This window comes from Charadrius vociferus, unplaced genomic scaffold (genome assembly GCF_000708025.1).
Source record: "Charadrius vociferus isolate BGI_N301 unplaced genomic scaffold, ASM70802v2 scaffold15, whole genome shotgun sequence".
Classification (NCBI taxonomy): domain Eukaryota; kingdom Metazoa; phylum Chordata; class Aves; order Charadriiformes; family Charadriidae; genus Charadrius; species Charadrius vociferus.
In genome coordinates, this window is record NW_009650064.1 from 8234272 (window position 1) to 8253893 (window position 19622).

At 42.0% G+C, this 19622-nt stretch overlaps 1 protein-coding gene across 1 annotated transcript in view; it reads right to left on the reverse strand.

Moving 5' to 3' along the window:
* NECAB1 (N-terminal EF-hand calcium binding protein 1) overlaps window positions 1-19349 on the reverse strand; it is a 65564-nt gene extending 46215 nt beyond the window's left edge. The window contains exons 1-2 of the mRNA XM_009891939.1: window positions 19328-19349; window positions 8483-8591 (exon numbers count right to left, since the gene is read on the reverse strand). Of these exons, the coding sequence (XP_009890241.1) occupies window positions 8483-8591; window positions 19328-19349 (131 nt within the window). The remainder of the gene's footprint in view (window positions 1-8482; window positions 8592-19327) is intronic.
* Window positions 19350-19622: the final 273 nt, after the last annotated feature.

Sequence of the window (19622 nt, forward strand, 5' to 3'; positions counted from 1 at the left end):
ACTGAACTACCTCCTTTGAGGCTGAACTGTGCTGCAATGCTGTCTTGCGTGCTCGCTTTTTAGCATTCAGTAAGGGCAGCTGTGAAGTCCAGGTAATGTGATCTATTAATTGTTTAGAGAGTGCTAACCCCACAGGTTGGGGTTTTGTGAGCTGGCATAATTGGGAGCTGAAATAGTTTCTTCAGCAGTATTACAACCCCCAGGCAGCTGCTCTGAACATATGCACACATTGGATTTAGAAACTAGATGAGCACTCATAGAAATGTTAAGATACAAACTAGGTAGTAGAAATGATGCTTATGTTGTTAAAGTACTTAAAATATCACCAGCTCACTTTTCCTAGTGAAGCCCTGATAGGATGAGGGGTAATGGTTTTAAACTGGAAGACGGTAGATTTAGATTAGATATTAGGAAGGAATTTTTCCCTCCGAGGGTGGTGAGGCACTGGAACAGGTTGCGCAGAGAAGTTGTGGATGCCCCATCCCTGGAGGCATTTAAGACCAGGCTGGATGGGGCTTTGGGCAACCTGGTCTGGTGAGAGGGGTCCCTGCCTGTGGCAGGGGGGTTGGAACTAGGTGGTCTTTAAGGTCACTTCCAACCTAAGCCATTCTATGATTCTATGATTCCTATCTTCAGACGACTTTGAGCATGCATCACTGATAGCCTTTGCCTTAGGTTGTGTGTATTGATTTACACTCGTGCCATGATAATAAAAATTGCTACCCAACCAAAATGAGTGTTTCACATTCACTTCACCGAGGAATTAGTAACTGGGATACTCCAAGACAGCCAAGCATGTGGGTCTTCAGCTTCAAAATTACTTCAGTGATGACCTGCCGACTGTGTCCTCCATGAGCTGTGTGTTGCCACCCTCCCTGTCAGCCTGGGAAATACTTCCAAAAAACTATTATATTGGCTTATGGTTCAGTTAACAGAAGACCCTTCCACAAATGTAATTGTTTAAATTTATCTTTCTGATTGCCAGCTCTTACAACTATAATTCTTGTATTACAATACCTTCAAGAAAGGTAAAACATTGAAGCAGTACTAAAATATGGGGGGGGAAAAAAACACTTCCTTTTTGCATGGACACACCGCTTCACCTAATCTGGTTGTCCATCATTATTAATCTATTTTTTACCTAATGCATATTAATTTATACATTTGTTTCAGGCTGTATCAAAAGGAAAAAGGAATGGCAGTTTAAACAATCAAGCAATCAATTTAGACAGTGTGTCTTTACTGGTATTTATTTAATGTTTAAAATGTTATAAAAAGGTAATGTAGATTTTATGAAATAGGAAGAAAAAAATAGCCAGTCTAACATAAGTATATTCATAAATTGCAAAATATATGTCCAAATGATGTACTGAGGAGAGATCTAATGCAAATTTTCAGTAAAAGCAATGATCCACCCTGAATAAGTGTGAATAAGGGTGAATAAGCTGTACTTTAGAGTCTAGACAAATTGTAAATCTAAATTCATCCAGGCATAATGAATTCCTATTCCACCTATCTTTTGGGAACTTTATGTGGTGGTAACTAATTCCTACTCATCTTTTTACCTGGTGATTCTGGTCACTGCAGTACCAATAGACTCTTACTTTGTAAAAAGATAACACCTGTCTGCACCAAATAGCAAGGTGCAGAGATCATAACTAGTTAGGCAGACATGACATTAATTACTGGGAAGTTAAACCCCCTATTTTTTGCCCTGCTATCACATTAAAAATGGTAATTGCTCATTTTAGCAGTCTTCCATAGCCTATCCGCTCTGTTGCAGGTATGTTACATTAGCTGGGCTTGGTCTTCTAAAAAGTTAATAATCTTCTAAATCTCTTTTCAACAAGACTGACATTAGGACCTGTGTAACAGGGGGGTTTAATACCTGGTTAATTTAGTTCCCCTAAAAGTGTTAAGCCAGTGTAAGTCTTTTATGCTTTGAATGCTTATTATTTCTTTTTTTTAAAGATTGCTTCAGCAGAGCTGAGAAGGGAATTCAGATTTCCTGAGCTTGAGGGCCATGGATATCACCCCAAGGCCACCTCTCCTTTCTTATCTTCTGGCTTTGAAGTACAAAGACTCACGCACACAGACAGGGAGGTTTTGAATGCCGGCAGAGCTAAAAGATTTAATGCAGGTAGAAACAACCCAAAGTCTGCTCTTGTGACAAGCTGGGGAGGAAATCTTGAGATACTCCAAGCAATGACCTAGCAGACCATGACATGCTTCCCTAGCCATCTCTGTCCCAGGCTTTTACATGTAGTGTAAATCACTGCGTAATCTCAATGCTTACGAAATATTTCTGGGACAGGGAGCTACAGTCTGCATTTTGTAAATAGTGAAGTGAAGCAGAGAGAAGATAAACAGTTTTCCCAGAGTTTAACAGAGTCTGTATTTTAACTGGATAAGAGAGACAATATCATCTGTGCAAATCTTCTCCCACTGGATACACAACTGAGTGAAATTTCTCACCCTCCCCTACTAAAACCCAGCCATAAGCTACTTAGCAATTATAGGCACAAACCACGGTTTTAATTTCATTCCCTTGGCTAATTTGCAAGTGAAAATATCACAAAATAGGTGGTTTGGGGATTGTTTGATATGTACATGATTCCCCTAATGCTTGCATTACAAAACTTCCCAAGGTTCAATGAACATTTTGCTGCTTTTCTTAGCCAGCTGGCTAATTTGAGACATTTTACATAATCTGCCCTTTTCAGCAAATGCCAGTGAGTGAAGTTTTCGCCTCCTTATTATATCTGCTTCATGTGATTTTTGCTGGAAAGCTGTACTAACAAGGAATTTATATTATACTGTCCATGCTGTCTCTCTTTGCTATATCTGATATTTGGCACGCTCCGTCTTGCTGCCTGCATGAAGGCAGGGTTCTCAAAACCTTTCAAAGGTGCCAAGGGAAAGCTTTTAAAATGCATTTGCCCCTGTTATAGAGAAAGATCAAGCAGCATAGAATGCTTTTCAGCTGCTAAGTCAGGCGCTGAGCCTTTTATCAGTTCAAGACTTCATGAAAAAACATACTCAAAAGCTTCTTGTTGCTGTTTTAAATCTAAGCTCTAGTCATGTTTCCTTATTATCTACATCCAGGTTCTACTCTATAACAAATGTTAACCAGTCAATAGAAAGTATACTTTCTTCTGGCTGGAAAAGGTGATTTAGTAGGCTTTCTTATTCTTCCACCTGTTCAATTCCCTGAAATGCATGAAAATATGATCCTTCACAGCACGTATTCTCTGTGACTTTTGCACTCTGCTTTTTGCCAGTGTTTTCCTGGACAGTGGGAACGATCTCTCTCTCAGATGGCTGCTGTGCCAGTTTCATTACCTGTTCTCAGCTAATAACTGTAGCATTCGACAAAGCCGCACCTATTATTCAGGTATGCCTATCTCCCAAGAGTAAAAACGTAGTATTATTCTCACTTTTCTGCATATTTTTAGGTCCAGATATTCTCTGCTAACGAGAAAAAAAAAATTAAAACTGCAAATAAACATATTTTACAAATTAAAAAAAAGCTTTACAAATAAAAAGAAAAAAAAAGTAGATGTAGAACATCTATATTTCTTCTTAGAAATTTTACATAGTCCTTGAGGGTATTTGCCCTTAACAGGATGCTCCCTGACAAATGCAGACAAATGGAATCACGGTAAAATAAAACCACTCTCATGCAGATATGTGGTACGCATGAGGAAGTCCAAAGCTGTATGAATGAGTCTTTGACTCTGAAATGAGTTTTCGACTCCGGGTTAAATTTTTTTGTGAAGGATCTTAATCTGCTAAGCCAATTCCCATAGTGTTCTAAGAAGCACGGGATTCATTTTGCTAGGATTAGGTAGACTACATGAATTGTATTTGTTCAAGATCATATTGGTTTCACAGTCTTTGCCACTGATTTTAAGAAACCTGAGGAACTTAAAATGTTATACTTATTTCTTCTGTACACTTTACCTATTTATTTAGCAGTATTTCTGCAACCTTCTGCTTTGAATTTATAGTATGTAACTACTTTTGACAAATTAGAGAAATATGGGAAATTAGGGAAATAAAGACAGCCTTCTCTTCTTATGACAAGAGATAACCTGTTCTTATCTTTAATCTATCTTTTTAATATCTTTATCAATAATCTGGATGAGGGGATCGGATGCACCCTCAGTAAGTTCACAGATGACACTAAAAGCTAGGTGGGTGTGTTGATCTGCTTGAGGGTAGGATGGCTCTGCAGAGGGATCTGGACAGGCTGGACTGATGGGCTGAGGCCAATGGTATGAGGTTCAACAAGGCCAAGTGCCGGGTCCTGCACTTGGGTCACAACAACCCCATGCAGTGCTACAGGATTGGAGTGGAGTGGCTCGAAAGCTGCTTGCAGAAAAGGACCTGGGGGTGTTGGTGGACAGCCGGCTGAATATGAGCCAGCAGTGTGCCCAGGTGGCCAAGAAGGCCAACGGCATCCTAGTCTGTATCAGGCATAGAGTGGTGAGCAGAACTAGGGAAGTGATTATCCCCTTGTACTCTGCACTGGTGAGGCCCCACCTCGAGTACTGTGTTCAGTTTTGGGCCCCTCACTACAAGAAGGACATTGAGGTGCTGGAGCGTGTCCAGAGAAGGGCTACAAAGCTGGTGAGGGGTCTGGAGAACAAGTCTTATGAGGAACAACTGAGGGAACTGGGGTTGTTTAGCCTGGAGAAGAGGAGGCTGAGGGGAGACCTTATCACCCTCTACAACTACCTGAAAGGAGGTTGTAGAGAGGTGGGGGCTGATCTCTTCTCCATGGCGAAAAGTGACAGGACAAGAGGAAATGGATTCAGGTTATGTCAGATGAGGTTTAGACTGGATATTAGGAAAAATTTTTTCACTAAAAGGGTTATTAGACATTGGAATAGGCTACCAGGGAGGTGGTGGATTCACCATCCCTGGAGGTGTTTAAAAAAACAGTAGATGTGCTGCTTAGGGACATGGTTTAGAGGTGGTTGTCACGGTAGGTTGATGGTTGGACTTGATGATCTTAAAGGTCCCTTCCAACCTTAGCGATTCTATGATTCCATGATTCTATGATTCTATGATATTGCTGCTTCTACTGTGTTGTCTGATAAGAACGGTACACCTGGGAAACCTGTTTCTCTGTCTTTGTTGTGTTCTAGTACCAAGAGTCTTCAACACAGGATGGCTACTGGATGCTTTAGGGTGGCCTTGGGATTAGGAATCCAATTCCATGCTTCCATGTTGTGCTGGCTTAAATCTAATGATTCTGGGGAGTTTATGCCTGATTTACAGAAACATAAGTGAGATCAGAGCTAAAAATATATCTGCAGAATTATTTAGGCATTTACTCTTAAGGGATATATTCCTCTGTTTATATGAATTAGGTGCCTATGTGAATGCTCTTAGGACTGGAGAGAACAGATCCAAAAGAGGATTCCTAAGTGTAGGCATTTCATGGCTCCATATAATCACACAGACAATACTGCTCATGAAAAGTACTTCAGACACCTTTGCAAAAAAAGCATCCAAGCTCTTAAGACAGCAAAGAAATGTGGTTCTGCATACAGACTGTATATTTAAATGGCTTGAAGTAAGCAAGTTTAAATAGTTAATATCTGAATTAATTTAATTATTGATTTTTTTAAAAAAGTAGTTGTATATTGGCTAATGAAAACCTAGAAACCTTTTTAAAATCTTGGTGTTTATCATCCTGGAAGATGTTCATAAATGATCATAAACTGGGATACATGTTGCCTAGCATACACTTGTACAACATTGATCAGATTTCAGACTTCAATTGATTTCTTTCCTCACACTTTCTGGAAAATCTGAAGTTGTTTAAGAATTCCACCTGGATTGGAGGGAGGCAAAGTTTGCAAGGAGAGATAATATATTCATTAGACTAGCTGATAACGGTGGAAAAAATGCACAAGCTTCCAAGCACACAAGGCCTTCAGTGAGACTCCTTCAGAAGAATGAGCTTTGAGATGATTCCTGAAAGAGCCCTCAGCTGCATGGCCTTCTGCTGCAAGGAATTATCATGTCAATGGCCAGCATCATGCCTGGTCATTGAACAAGCATCCAGGGTGATGGGCGTGGGCTTGAGTCAGCATTTGGGGCTGATACACAAATGGCACAAGAACCAGGTGTTTTTGGAGGAGGAGTGGTAAAAGCTGAGGAAGAGGGGAACAAGGAGGGGTGTGATGCTGTGACACAGACATCCAAAGGAGAAAGAGCCATAGGAGAGTCACTGTCAGGAAGAACTGGCCAAGGGAAAAGGCCTGTCTGGAGCTACCTGGGTAATGGGCAAGTCCTAAACTATTAAGGTGATGACCAAATTCATGTGTCTGAGGAGCAAGGCTACTAACATCTTATCATGATGTAGCGTCTCGAAGTTTATGAGGTAGATGAAATACAAAATAAGTGTGGTGGGTTTTTTTCCTGTGAGAGGTAAAAAACTCCAGCGGTACAATGGAGTTTGGCATTGGATGAGATAAGATCCTGTTACGCTGCTCCTACCTGGGAGCAGGCTGTGATAGCATCTTAACACTTGTTTTTCCTTTCCATGCAGCTGAGAAAAGCAATACTGACTTACTGTGTACTCGCTCCTTGTAAACAGAATCATAATCCACACCATGATTGCTACATGATGTCTTTATAACCTCTTCGCAAAAACAATAAACGGCCTCTCCTTGGGCCCTTCTCTGCCCCAGGAACAGTCCAGTTTAAAAACCACTAGCTTAGTAATACCCTCCTAAATGACAATAAATGGGAGACATATGCTGCGAATAACTGCTGATGGCCAGAAAGCAAATAAAAAGGGAATTAATTCTCTTTTTCAGTCATAGAATCACAGGATGGCTGAGGCTGGAAGGGACCTCTGAAGATCATCTGGTCTAACGCCCCCTGCTCAAGCAGGGCTACCTAGAGCCAGTTGCCTTGAACCATGTCCAGATGGCTTTTCAATATTTCCAAGGATGGAGCCTCCATGATCTCTCTGGGCTACCTGTGCCAATGTTTGGCCAACTTCACAGTAAAAAAGTGTTGCCTAATGCTCAGAGGGAACTTCCTGTATTTTACTTTGTGCCCATTGTCTAGTCCTGTCACTGGGCACCACTGAAAAGAGCCTGGCTCTGTCCTTTTTGCACCCTCCCTTGAGATATCTATATACATGGATGAGGTCCCTCCCAAGCCTTCTCTTCTCCTGGCTAAACAGTCACAGTTCTCTCAGCCTTTCCTCACAGGAGAGATGCCCCAGTCACTTAATCATCTCTGTGGCCCATTGTTGGACTCTATCCAGCATGTCCATGTCTCTCTTGTACTGAGGAGCCCAGAACTGGACACTACTCCAGGTGCAGCCTCACCAGTGCTAAGCAGAGGTGAAGGATCACCTCCCTTGGCCTGCTAGCAATACTTTGTCTAATGCAACCCAGAATACCATTTGCCTTCTTTGCGGCAAGGGCATGTTGTTGGCTCGTGTTCAAGTTGGCGTCCACCATGACCCCCATGTCCTTTTCCGCCAAGATGCTTTCCAGCTGGTTGGCCCCCAGCTTATATCAGTGCATGGGGTTGTTCTTCTTCAGGTGCAGGACTTTGCACTTCTTGTAGAAATTCATGAAGTTGCTGCCAGCTCATTTCCCCAGGTCACTCTGGATGGTAGCATGACCTTCTGGCATATCAGACATGCCTCCCAGTTTTGTGTCATCAGTAAACTTGCTGATGGTACACTGTGACCCATCATCCAGATCATTAATGGAGATGTTAAGCAGGACTGGACCCAGTATTGACCCCTGGGGTACAACACTAGTTACTGGCCTCCAACTAGACCTCGTGCCGTTGATGACCACCCTCTGGGCCTGGCCATTCATCCAGTTTTCAATTCACCTTAATCACTGTAGATAAGGAAAAGTTAGCTTAAGAGAGCATGCAATGGCACAAGTTTGGCTGTGTTGAAAGCAGTAAGTAAGGTTCTTCACACCCTCAACCTGCAGCCTTGTTAAGCCGGTCATAGGGCTGTCCGAACAGCCTAAGCGACAACACCAACACAATAACTATGCCAGCACCAGACAGGATGGCTTTTTCTGCTCTTTACTATGATTGCTTCATTTCTTTTTTTCCCTGCTCAACATCTGCTCCAAGTATTCACCTCAGGTAGTGAATCAGTGAAGAAGAGTCAAGAATTGAGGAACTCATACTTAAGCCTCAAGGAAGCCACAAGCCCTTTTCTTTACTATCTAGGGTGGAGAGCACAAAAGGCATTCAGTTTCCACCGTGTGTTCTCAGTACCCAACTCACATTTATTGGAACATGGAGATATTTCTACAAGGTTTAGAAACACTTCACTTGTACAGTTTAGAGTCATTTGACACAGCCTCGTTTCCCTGAAGCAGCTTTCTTCTTAGACTTGTTTTCTAAAATCAACCTGATGTCTTTTTTTTTTCCATTCTCAGGTACAGAGAGTAGCACTCTGTAAGAAGGGGACACTTACTCAGTATTTTGTGTATCGATTGTGTGAAAAAGTTCATGCAGTTCTTCTTCACTCAGAACTCCATCAGCAAAGTAAGCTTTGAATTCATCAAAGGACAGTTTTCCATCATCTGAAACAATGAAGAAATGGAAAGTGTCTTAGTTTCATTTATGGTTTTGCTGGTTTATTTCATGCAGTAGAGGAGGAAGTTATTAAAAAACGCTAGCTCTTTAGATTAAGTGTAAAAACTTTACATATTTGATCAAAACACATAAAGAACATGATTTTAAACGCATCAGCTGTTGTATCAGAGTTCTCAGTTTGCCTGGTAACTCTGGTATTCTTCCTCCTTCTCATCTTTCAAGCAGAGATAGCTGGTTTTGGTAAGTCTCTATTGATAAACACATCAATACAATCCCATCTTTGCCCTGATCCCATTCACTGCGGCTTCTCCCTGTCATGCCCCCATGCTTCCCTTATTTGCTCCCTGCCAGTGTCCCCACCTCTGCATAGAAGACCAGTGACCTCCTAAGACTGAGGGGGACAGAGAAAATCCAGGGAAATGAAAACATTTGTTGAAAGAACACATTAGTTCAATGAAAATTTCTTCAGCTCTCTAGAGTTATTTATTTCCCTCTCCTTTTCCCCCTCTTTCTTTCCTCTGCTCTCTGCCTCCCACGCGGGAGACTGAGACTCAAGTGAACAATTCAGTAGCAATAGGGATCTGGCCCTGGCTCTACTCTCTAGCTAAGGACACTAATCAATACACCGATTTCCAGCATTTTGATTCTCTTTCCTCATAAAATACATCTTTCTCAAAAAGCTCTATGCTTGCTGTGGACTTAACAAAATAAATAAAAGTTTTCCTTTCATGTGATAGGAAGCCAGCTTTGTGTCCTCTTCCACTGGGAAGAATTTCAGCTCATTTTCTTGGTCAGCATAGAAAATAAATTTCTATTTGCCGGCATGTAATTTGGCTGGATATTACACAAAAATTTAGGAATGAGAAAAAAGGTTTTGGACATATATCAGAGTTCATTCAAAATCCTCAGATGGATTTTCAGATGGAGTTTGGATTGGCCATGTAATATACAGTGAAGCCCAACTATGAAGAAGTTGACTTTATCTTTTAAGTATCTGCTGTTCTCATTTGTTTGGGACAAAACCGGTCATCACCACATGGGTCCTGATCATCGTCTATAACATGCTCATGTAGTTAGGAAGTGTCTACAGGACTAACAGGCCTCAGGGGGAGGGGCAGTACCATATGATAACATTTAGAAGAACAGTAATGGGTTATACATTAATTCAAGAGGATTAAGTCCTTCTTACAATCTCTACTACACTATTTAGTGGAGACTGTTTCACCTGTTTCTTAGTTTAACTTTAATTATAGCGAGCCCTTGACTACATGAGGCAAAATGCTTGCGCTGAGATGTGTTAAGCAAAGATTAATTCATCTGTTATTTTCAGGATGCTACCACTTAAGACTGAAGCCTTACCCTCCTTTTGTCAGATCAAATTCTGCACAACCATCAATGCTTTCTAAAGGGTATTCCAATAAATACTACGGCATTTAATTGAAGAAGGGATCCTATTTGTATCTCACCTCATCTATGCATGTCTGAAAATCCCAGAGAAGGTGCTGTCCCGCAGATATCCCATGCTTTGCTTTTTTTTTTTTTTTCATAAGTGACATCAGAAATTGAGAAAATGTACTGCAATTTGGACAGCCTGTCCCACCCACGGAGGGGCAGAGTTAGGTTATCATCTGTTTTTGAAAGCAGGACCCTGGGATGCGAGGAGCATTAGACTCTTAACTCTGGCCTCTAATCATATCGCAATGACTATTTAAACAACATATGACAGTCAGCACAACTAATATGTTCCTGTGTTTATGATTCAAGACTGAGAAGAAGGAATCAATTAATAAAAGAAATGTAAGATAGTTCTGTTTGCTGAAATGAATGAGAGCCTGGATGGGGCTTTGAAGGACATTGCATAGAAGGTGATGCAAGAAACCAACTAATGCTTGTCAGCAGGATGTTAGAAGAGTAACAGACAGACGTTTGTAAATGGAAAGCTGACCCCACAGAAGTCCACGAGATTTCATCAGGGATCCCTCAACAACAGCTGACATTTGATTCTGTCCTGAAGAACAAGTGTCCTCTTTTCTTTACTGTACAGGCATGACTTCAGAAGAAGTGTGTGGGTCAGGATGAGGCAAAGCCGTAGCTCCATTAATATAGTTATGGCAATTTGTTCCTCATTGACTAGTGTATATGAGTGAGTTTTAAATGCAAGATTGATAATCAGCAAGCAAACGCCGAAGAAAAAAAATCCACCTGTTGCTTTAACTTAGAAGTTGAAATGTTTAAACAGCAGTTAAGTAATAATTTATCTAAACTGATTGACCCTTTGCATGAAGGATAGATAATATTTTCAGAGCCTAACCCTTCATAACTCTGTTTTGGTTAGCACTAAGTAAGTTCTCATCCCTCTCCCTCTTCCTTCAGTAACGTACTGAATGACTCACAGGGCAATAAACAACTGTGGAGGATAAGACTACAATGCCCTAAGCACTAGATAAATCTACAATATATTGTGGCCTAATTTTATAGTGATGAAGAAACTATTATAAAGATAGTATCTGAATCCTGTAACTACATGCTGTACTACAGCATAGAGATTTGAAAAATAGAGCTGAGGCATTTCCTCAGTCTTTTACTTGTTCTTATTTCATAATTTCTTTGACTTGAACATGGCTTCAAATATGTAATCTTCAAGATGTTTCAAAATTGGACAAATTGAATGTCTGCTTCAACAAAAACATTTTGAAATGTGCAATATGAGAACGCAGATTGTAGCTGGGGATAATCATCATTATGATCAAAATAAAATGTCAGGATCTGCAAGAGCTAAAAACCAAGATGGCACAATACTTTGTCGAAGGTATGCAATTTTCTTTGACAGAACTGCCATGATTACCTAATTGATAATCTAAAAACATCTGCCATTTGGCACTGGTTACAGAGAAGGAATATCAAATATTGACTGTGTTTAAATGAGCTTCTTTTCACAGCTATGCTTCCTTTGGCTTATACGGATACAATTGATTGTTTAATCAAACTGCCTGTGCAGCTTTAGCCTTTGCTGGGAAGCGTGATTTGCATGCAAGTTATACACATACTCAAGAATCTGGTGATTTTTGGCAATTTTTCTGAGATAAACATATTATGAGTTTACTTACAGAACAGTCTGGGTATGACACAAAATCTGAATCATCTGTCTGTTTATCTCCATTTTTCAGGATCATTGGTTTCACACCAATTCAGAAAATCAATGATCTGTCAACAGCCAGATCGGGAACTTTAGCTATTTTCTTTAAATTTTACCATTCAAGAGCAGACATTGCCTTTTGCTTCATTGCTATTTATTCTCAAAAACATTTGGAATGTTATTGACATTGACTGACACATGGCTGAGCTTGTTGCTGGCAAAAGCCAAGGAGATTTGAACCTATGCAGTTACTTACAGACTTCACAGAGTTACGTTTACTGAAAAAAGCTCTGATTCTTCAGTGCATCTCTCTGACTTTGTATGAGTGTAACTGCTTTGCTAGTTACCCCTGCCACCCCTGCACTTCCTCAGTGCTCAGACGAAGCTCAGACCCAACCTCTAACAAGTGCTCCTTGTGCTGTTTAATTGAAGACACATTTGCCTAGCCAGGTTTTTTTTTCAAGTGTCAAGAATGGCTTTTATTTTAAAGGCTGCATTACATATCCTCAGCACTGCCTCCCTGGGGCACACCTCGCTGCCCTCAGAGCGCCCAGATAAATACTGTCTGATTTAAGTGCTTCAGAGCAGCTGAGCAGAAACCTTTATTACAGATGTTTCAATCCTTGTCACTGGCAAAGCGACAGGGGATGGATGATTCATGAAAGACAAAATTCTCTGAAGCCACGCATCCCTCAGACAAATCAATCTTCAGCAGCGTTTGCCTTGGCAATGTTATCTCAAAGCAGCTGTTTTGCAAGCCTTGCTTGCTTTTGTCTATCTTCTCCGATGTCTTTCAAAAGCAGGGTTTCTTCAAAAACAGGCAAAGTTGCCCATCCTCCTTGAAGCCAAAACACCCCTGGCTGGCAGACAAAAATATAAATAATAAAATGAATCTCCGTTTAGAAATACATTTACACGGTGTTTTTATTTCTATAAAGATGAAATGACTACTTTTAATTGGGTTACAATTGCATTCTTACATTCATTTCAGTCTCAAATTCACCTCTCTATTGAATAGATGTTTTTATGGGTAAAATGGGCCCAAGTGATATTCCCCAGCTAGTCCCCTCCAGAAACACTAGTAATCTCCAGGACGCATTTTGGAGAGCTTATGGCTTCAATAGACAACAGCATATCTGACCAAGGAAAGCCACATACATACTCTCTTTTTGAGCTGAAAGATGGCTTCAGTGAGTGAAAAGATATCAAGCAAATTATGAACAAGAGCACGTATATATTTGGAATCTATGTGCCCAAAGATGATGGCAAATGGTGAGTCTGCAGCCAGTGAAGGAAGTTACAGTGATGCAGAGGAGCAGGATGTCTCACAGAGATGCCAGCAAATGCTGGAGGGCAACAAAACAGCTTCCACTCCAATCTATTTCAGGCAGTCTTTCCATAGCAGGAGCCACATCAGATGGAACTGGTATGGCTGAATGGCAGCCCTAGGGCTTATGGCAATGGGAAGAGCCACATGGAAGAGCTTATGGCAATCGGAAGGAAAAACCCCACTGGGCTAAAGCGTATCCTGGGATTCACCTTGGTGTGCTCTATGAGCACAATCCTCTACCTTTGTAGGGCAAAATTAGCAAAGGGAGAAGAGGTAACAAGTGAAAACAACAAATAGAAAAATGTCCTGTGTCAGAAAGTATTTATTCCCCAGGAAGGTACAAGTTGCACTAGGAAATGACAGCGATCAAAACGAAGCAGCCAATTCTGCCATGGGAAAAGCAAGGGCCAAAACCCCAGCCCCATCCAGGCCCTCACAGTTCTCAATGGGAGCTGCCTTCCTAAATCTCTCCTGGGAATAGTGATGGCCCTTTATGGCTTTTTGAAATCTGGCTGCCTCTGGAGAACTTAAAGCCTTAGAGTGCCACGGTCCCCGGCATGGCTGAAGGAAACACAGAGGGAAGGCAGCGTAAACGTGGGTCCTCCTCCCAGCTGACCTGCTCCCGGGGACCTGCTGCGTGACTTACCTTTTTGGAAGGAACTGATCGTCCATACCTGGACTTGGATCAAAGCACTTGAGTGCTTAAAGATATTCCCCTATACACAGAGAAAACAAGGTAGTGGAGGGAAACAAATGCAACAGACACAGATGGACTGAACCAGATGCAAAAAGTTGAAAAACACCTGATTTATTGGCATATGGCACATAGGCTGGAATCAGACCGAGAAAGAGTTGCCAAAAAGAAAAATTTCCGTGTGCCAAAAAAAGTATGCTGATAATATGCCCTAGGACCCAGGCATAAGGAGTTGCAGAAGAAAAAGCACAGACATAGGCTGAAGCTTTAAAGATTCTGGGCAAATGCACTAAGCTTTCACTGACTCTGATCTGTATCGAGTATCGATATAACCAGAAATAATGATTCTGAGCCATTATTTCAGCTGTTATGCTGGAAAAGCTTAGCACATGTAAGTAATCAAGTGGTTGTAAGGGGTCTAGGCTAACAGGGAGAGGGTTTAGATTTAAAAGTAGTCATTTCATCTTTATAGAAATAATAACATTTGGAATCTGGAGCAGAGAGTCTACCCTGCAGCACCTGAAGGACCCAGGGAGGTGGGATGGGGAATCCCACCCCAGGCAGAGCCTGGGCTCCGAAACAGGAGCCAGGGTGGTGTCTGCAGGGGATCCAGATGGTCAGGAAGCAAACAGCAGCGTGGCGAGAGTCCCTGAAGGCTGTGCTACAGGGGTTTTGCCTTACTAATCCATTTCATCAGTGCTGATTGAGTAATCTGGGAGCTCAAATCAATGATGCTGCAGTTCAGAGAATTTCTGTGCTCTGGCTCCCGTTGAGAATATATGTTCTGTAAAGTCATCCAGTAAATGTATAGCTCAAAGGTGGCTGCTATGGGCTGCTCAAACCTGGCCCTTCTGGGTGGTTATCATGGCACATAGAGGTTCCCCAAGGGATTCCTGCACCTAGCTGTTTTTCTCAAGGAAAGGCACACAAAAGATGGGTCACCCTGACACGCTGTGACATATCTGGCCAGTCCATGTGTGTGGAGGGGAGAGCCCATGCACTGCTGCAGCCGCCAGCGAGCAGTGCTGCTGGGGGCTGTGGGCTAGCTGAAGACCTCATGAGATGTCAGGATGTTGTGGCCCCAGGTTAGGAGATGCTGGCCTAGGAAAAAACGCTGAAATCAGGCACTTGGCATGACTTGCTTTGGTGTAACTAAAATTTTCCTTGGAAAAAAGTTTAATCCCCTAAATGGCAATCTCCAGAGAGCCTCCAGGCAAACCCTGACAGTGCACTTTAGGGTGATTTAAGAGGTCCTCTTCCTGAGGTGCTTCCCCTGCCTCTTGCAGGCACATTCACTCACTCCTCTGGGATGGCATAAATTAGCACTCTGGGCTACAAGCTAGAGCCACTGAGAAGTCACCGTCTGAGTACTGGTGTAGTGAGGCAGCTATCATCCCACCAGAGCTCACCTGGAGACACATGAGCAGATGCAGTAGGTAGAGAACTCACCTACAAAGTCAGTATTTGTCCTGCAATGGCACTGTCAATAAATGATGAATATGAAAAGATCTGTTTTGATCTTTGCAAAACTGACTCCAGAGTGAGTGTTCTGAGATTCCCACTTGATCATCGTACAGGGGCAGCTCGGAGGTTTTTTGGTTATTCTGTGGAAATCTTGTTGGGCGACTCAAATGTGTACGCTCTGGGAATCAATCCCTTTGGCCACTGACACCAGTGGAAGTGATAGGATGCTACTGCTGCACTTGCCTTATTTTAAAGAACCCTTTATTTACGACCCACATTTTTTTGTCGGGCTAACGTTTGCATGGTTTCAGAACTGGACTGAAATCCCCAGATCACTGCAATCAACAATAATTTTTCTACTGCATGTATTATCATGCTATTTTATACAGTTTTAGAATTCTGCATTTAAAAGTGATGCTCCTGCTCTGTATCATGGACATCAGGGAATGCTGAATGAAGACATACAACAGAATGAGAAGATTAGTCTCATCTGACTGTACTTTTCATTTTACAGATTCTAGTTCAATGACATTATAAAAGATACATTTTTAGGAGAGAAAAAAGTGAGCGCCTGTCTGAAAAGTCAGAGAAAAAATGAAACCAGACATAAATACGCTGGTTCTGGCATTAATAACATTTTGTTGCTGGTTTGTGCTGGGTGTTTGATATTCAGGTTTGACCATCTCTGGAGCGCTACTCTTTTTTTGTTTAGTCAATTTTTTATTTCTCTCTCATTTAGTTGCAGTCATTCTTGACTGCCTGCAGCACACAGTTTACTGTGTTCCTTATGGTTAAGATTTTTTTTTTTTGGGGGGGGGGGGTGAGGGGAAATCTCTGCTTCTATAGCAGATATTTCCTATGATGTTTTCAAATATCTTCTTTTAGGATCTTACAGAATGTTTGAGATATAGCTTATACTCAGTGCATTTTCATAACAGCTGAGTTGAATTTGCAAATCAGGGGGGGGGCGGTGAGGGGAAATCTCTGCTTCTATAGCAGATATTTCCTATGATGTTTTCAAATATCTTCTTTTAGGATCTTACAGAATGTTTGAGATATAGCTTATACTCAGTGCATTTTCATAACAGCTGAGTTGAATTTGCAAATCAATGACAGCATCTATATACAAACCATCTTTTATAAACCCATCATATCAGACCTGCCCATTTTAGGGCTCCTGCTTGGAGCTGATCCGAGAGTTTGGGGGCAGGAGCTGTAAGTTTGGAACAAATTCATCATCAAATACCATAATCAAACTTGCGGAGGAGAGAGACAGCTGAGAGGTCCTCCCTTTGGAGGACACAGCTGGTGGTCACTCCCTCCTCCCTCCACGTTTGACTGGGTGGCTGTTTTCACACTGCAAAGTGCTAAGGGGAGTTTTAAATGGCAGGGCATGCCATGTTCCCAGAGTAGGAGGGGAGGCCCATGCTCCAGAACAGGAGGGTGGCTGTTGTGCTGGTGCATACACTCAACAGCCCACAGCCAAGCCACTGGGCTCAGAGTCATTTTTTTCCCACTGTCATAAGAGAATAGATCTGCAGCAGCCAGGCTCCCCCCAAGAAAAAGCTGGAGATGATAAAGTAGGTAGACTCTGATAAAAGGGAAGAGCAACCCTCTTCTTCCCCAGGAGGATGGGAAGAGAAACGATCCCCACCTTGATGCAGGCAAAGGCAGGGCACTGCTCTCCAGTTATTTTGTGGTACTCCTTGGCTCTGCTCAGTGTTGAACCATCAGTGTTGAAGGACCTTCCCTCAGCTGAAGGAAAACTGTTACTCTTGCAAGATTGAGAATTGCATTCTCAGTAGATTATTACCCTTTTTCTTCCCCATTTTGACAGTCAGAATGCTTGTGATTGGATTTCTGCAACATAGCCTATATTTGAATTTCTATTCCTGTGCTAACAGGAAAGAATTATGGCATGAAGCTAAACTAATAGGGCACGTGTCAAACTGCATGGTCAGGAGAGGTCCCTGGGTGACCTTTACCAACAATGGATATAATTTCATTTGATTGCAAATCACTGCAAGGCTAATGGGGTGCCCCATGTCCCTTATCAGAAGACAAGACAAACACCTCATGCAGACAAGCACATATAGGTGCTGCAGTCACACGTGTGTGGGGCAACCACTGTTGCCTGTGGGATGAGAGAGGTAAAAATTTTTTTTGATTAGGAAAGACTGCATTTGGCAGTTCCAGTTTCCCATATTTCTTTACACCCTCCCTTGCAGGTTAGGGACACGATTTTTTGAGAGAAATTTAATGATTTTGATTTTGTTTTAAATAGCAAAAGGAATGAAATAAACGAAGAACTTTCCATTTAGCTGGAATTCTTCCAAATCTGTTCTATGTGAAGTCCACACACTTTCCTTGGAACGCATGGAGTTTTGTAAAGTAAACCTGACAAAAATTTCATTCTGACAGGCAAACCTGAAACTTTTCCTTTCCAAAAAGGTCAATGTGCAACATCTCACCTTTATGAAATTGCTTTTTTCCCCTCAGGATTTTCTATTGCTTTTGTAAATATTATGAACTATGTATTTCTTAGAAATGTGATATTCCTTCCCTATGCCTTGTTCTCTCTCAAGAAAATCACATGGCCTTTTCAGTTGCGGGAGGAGTGTGGGTCTGCTCCATACAGAGCAGAGGTGCTCAGCCACGAAATAAAAACTATAGATAGAGCTTATGAAGCTGATCCTCTCATGGAAGCTGTGCCCAGCTGATATTTCCAGAAATGGGAGGGTAACAGAATGATACACATACCTGGGCTGGCAAAGAAAGAAACCACCACCCTAAAAGAAACAACATTTGTACATTTGTACAGCTTCTTTCGAATAGGGGAATGACTGTTTGATAAAGGAGTTTCTCAATTAAACCTAGCTGCCATAAATCATTGCAATGTTTTTTGAGTAACGGCAATCCAGCAGGATCTCGTGGCTCCTTTGAGCTCTTATTTTATATTGTCTTTGCGAGAATAGTTGTCTTTCCATGTTGCAGAAGGCTAACCTGAAGTCCCACAGTCCCTAAATTCATAGTAAGACTGCTGTCTCCTATAATACTCCTATTTATCAGCTTGATCCACTTTTGGGGATTTACTTTTTTCTTGCTGTCAAGCAAGTACCTAGTAAGGTTTTTGATGATAAATTTTTTGGGGGTATTTTATTCTCACAAAGAGAATGAATACGGCAGCTCTGAGAAAGCCCTATTAAAAGTGTATGGGTGCACTTAACAGGGGCATGGCACAGACAGTAACACTATTTGTTACTGTAAACCTATACATTTGGTTTACAGTAAGGTGACACTGAAAGTGTAAGTATCCTCATCATTAACAAAAGCTAATAATCTGTGTTGACAACAGTGTAAACATGTTAGGTAAGCGTTCACACATCCCATAACCGTTCTGAGAAGCTACCTAACTTCCCAGCCTTAAAACAAATCTCCTCCCTATTAGTGTGGCACGAGGCTCTGCCGTGCTAGATCAGCAAAGTGGAAGTCCCACGGGCAACTGGCGGTTGAGCAAACCCAATTAAGCACGTAAGAGCTGAAGCCATTTGAAGTTCATGGACTTAAATTAATAGACCTAAAGTGACTGAACTGAGACATTTTCCTCCCAATAATATGTTGTAAAGCATCCATATATAGGTATGAATGCCGGTGACCAAAGCCTCTGGTGCTGATGTCGTTTCATATTGTTCTGGAACAAGCAAATTTGTCACTGATCGTGTGAGCTGTTTCCCCTATTTTAATAGTAATGTATAAGTAATAAGCTGTGGGGTAACCCCAGTGAGGACTGGAAGCCTTCCTGACCCACCCAAGTGCTGTGGATCCACCAGAGCTGAGACAGAACATGAGTTCAAAGTCCAGGGCCGGGACATGGAGCTGCAGGGGCTCTTTTTGACTCCATGTGGGTGACGACCGGTGCTCTGCACCATGCGCTGTGACTTTCATCAGTCTTCAGAGCAGACAGATAAACATCTATTCCAAACACCATGAGGAGGTCTGCGGGGGATGCCAGCAGAGCTTGGCTGTGGTTGGCATGTAGCTAAGCTGGAAAGACACTGCTGAAGGGGAAGATCTTTCTCCTCCCCATCCCAGCACTCACCTTGGGATTCAACTTGCCCCATCACTGCCCTTGCAAGGCACTGGCAAACTGACTGAGGGAGATAAGAAAAACAATTCCAAAAAACTATCACAGTGATGGATTTTGTGGCTCCTGAGCTCCCTGAAGGAGCCTGCCATGGTTTCGTGGGAAGTGCCAGTTGCCACACACAGGCTGGGGCAGAAATACGCAGGTGGAGGTGGACTGTGAGGTGGGATTGCCTTCTCAGCAACAGTAAACCGTTACTCAACAGGCTCAGCTATGCCATCAGACTGTATGGTAGCCCCTTGCTGTCCAA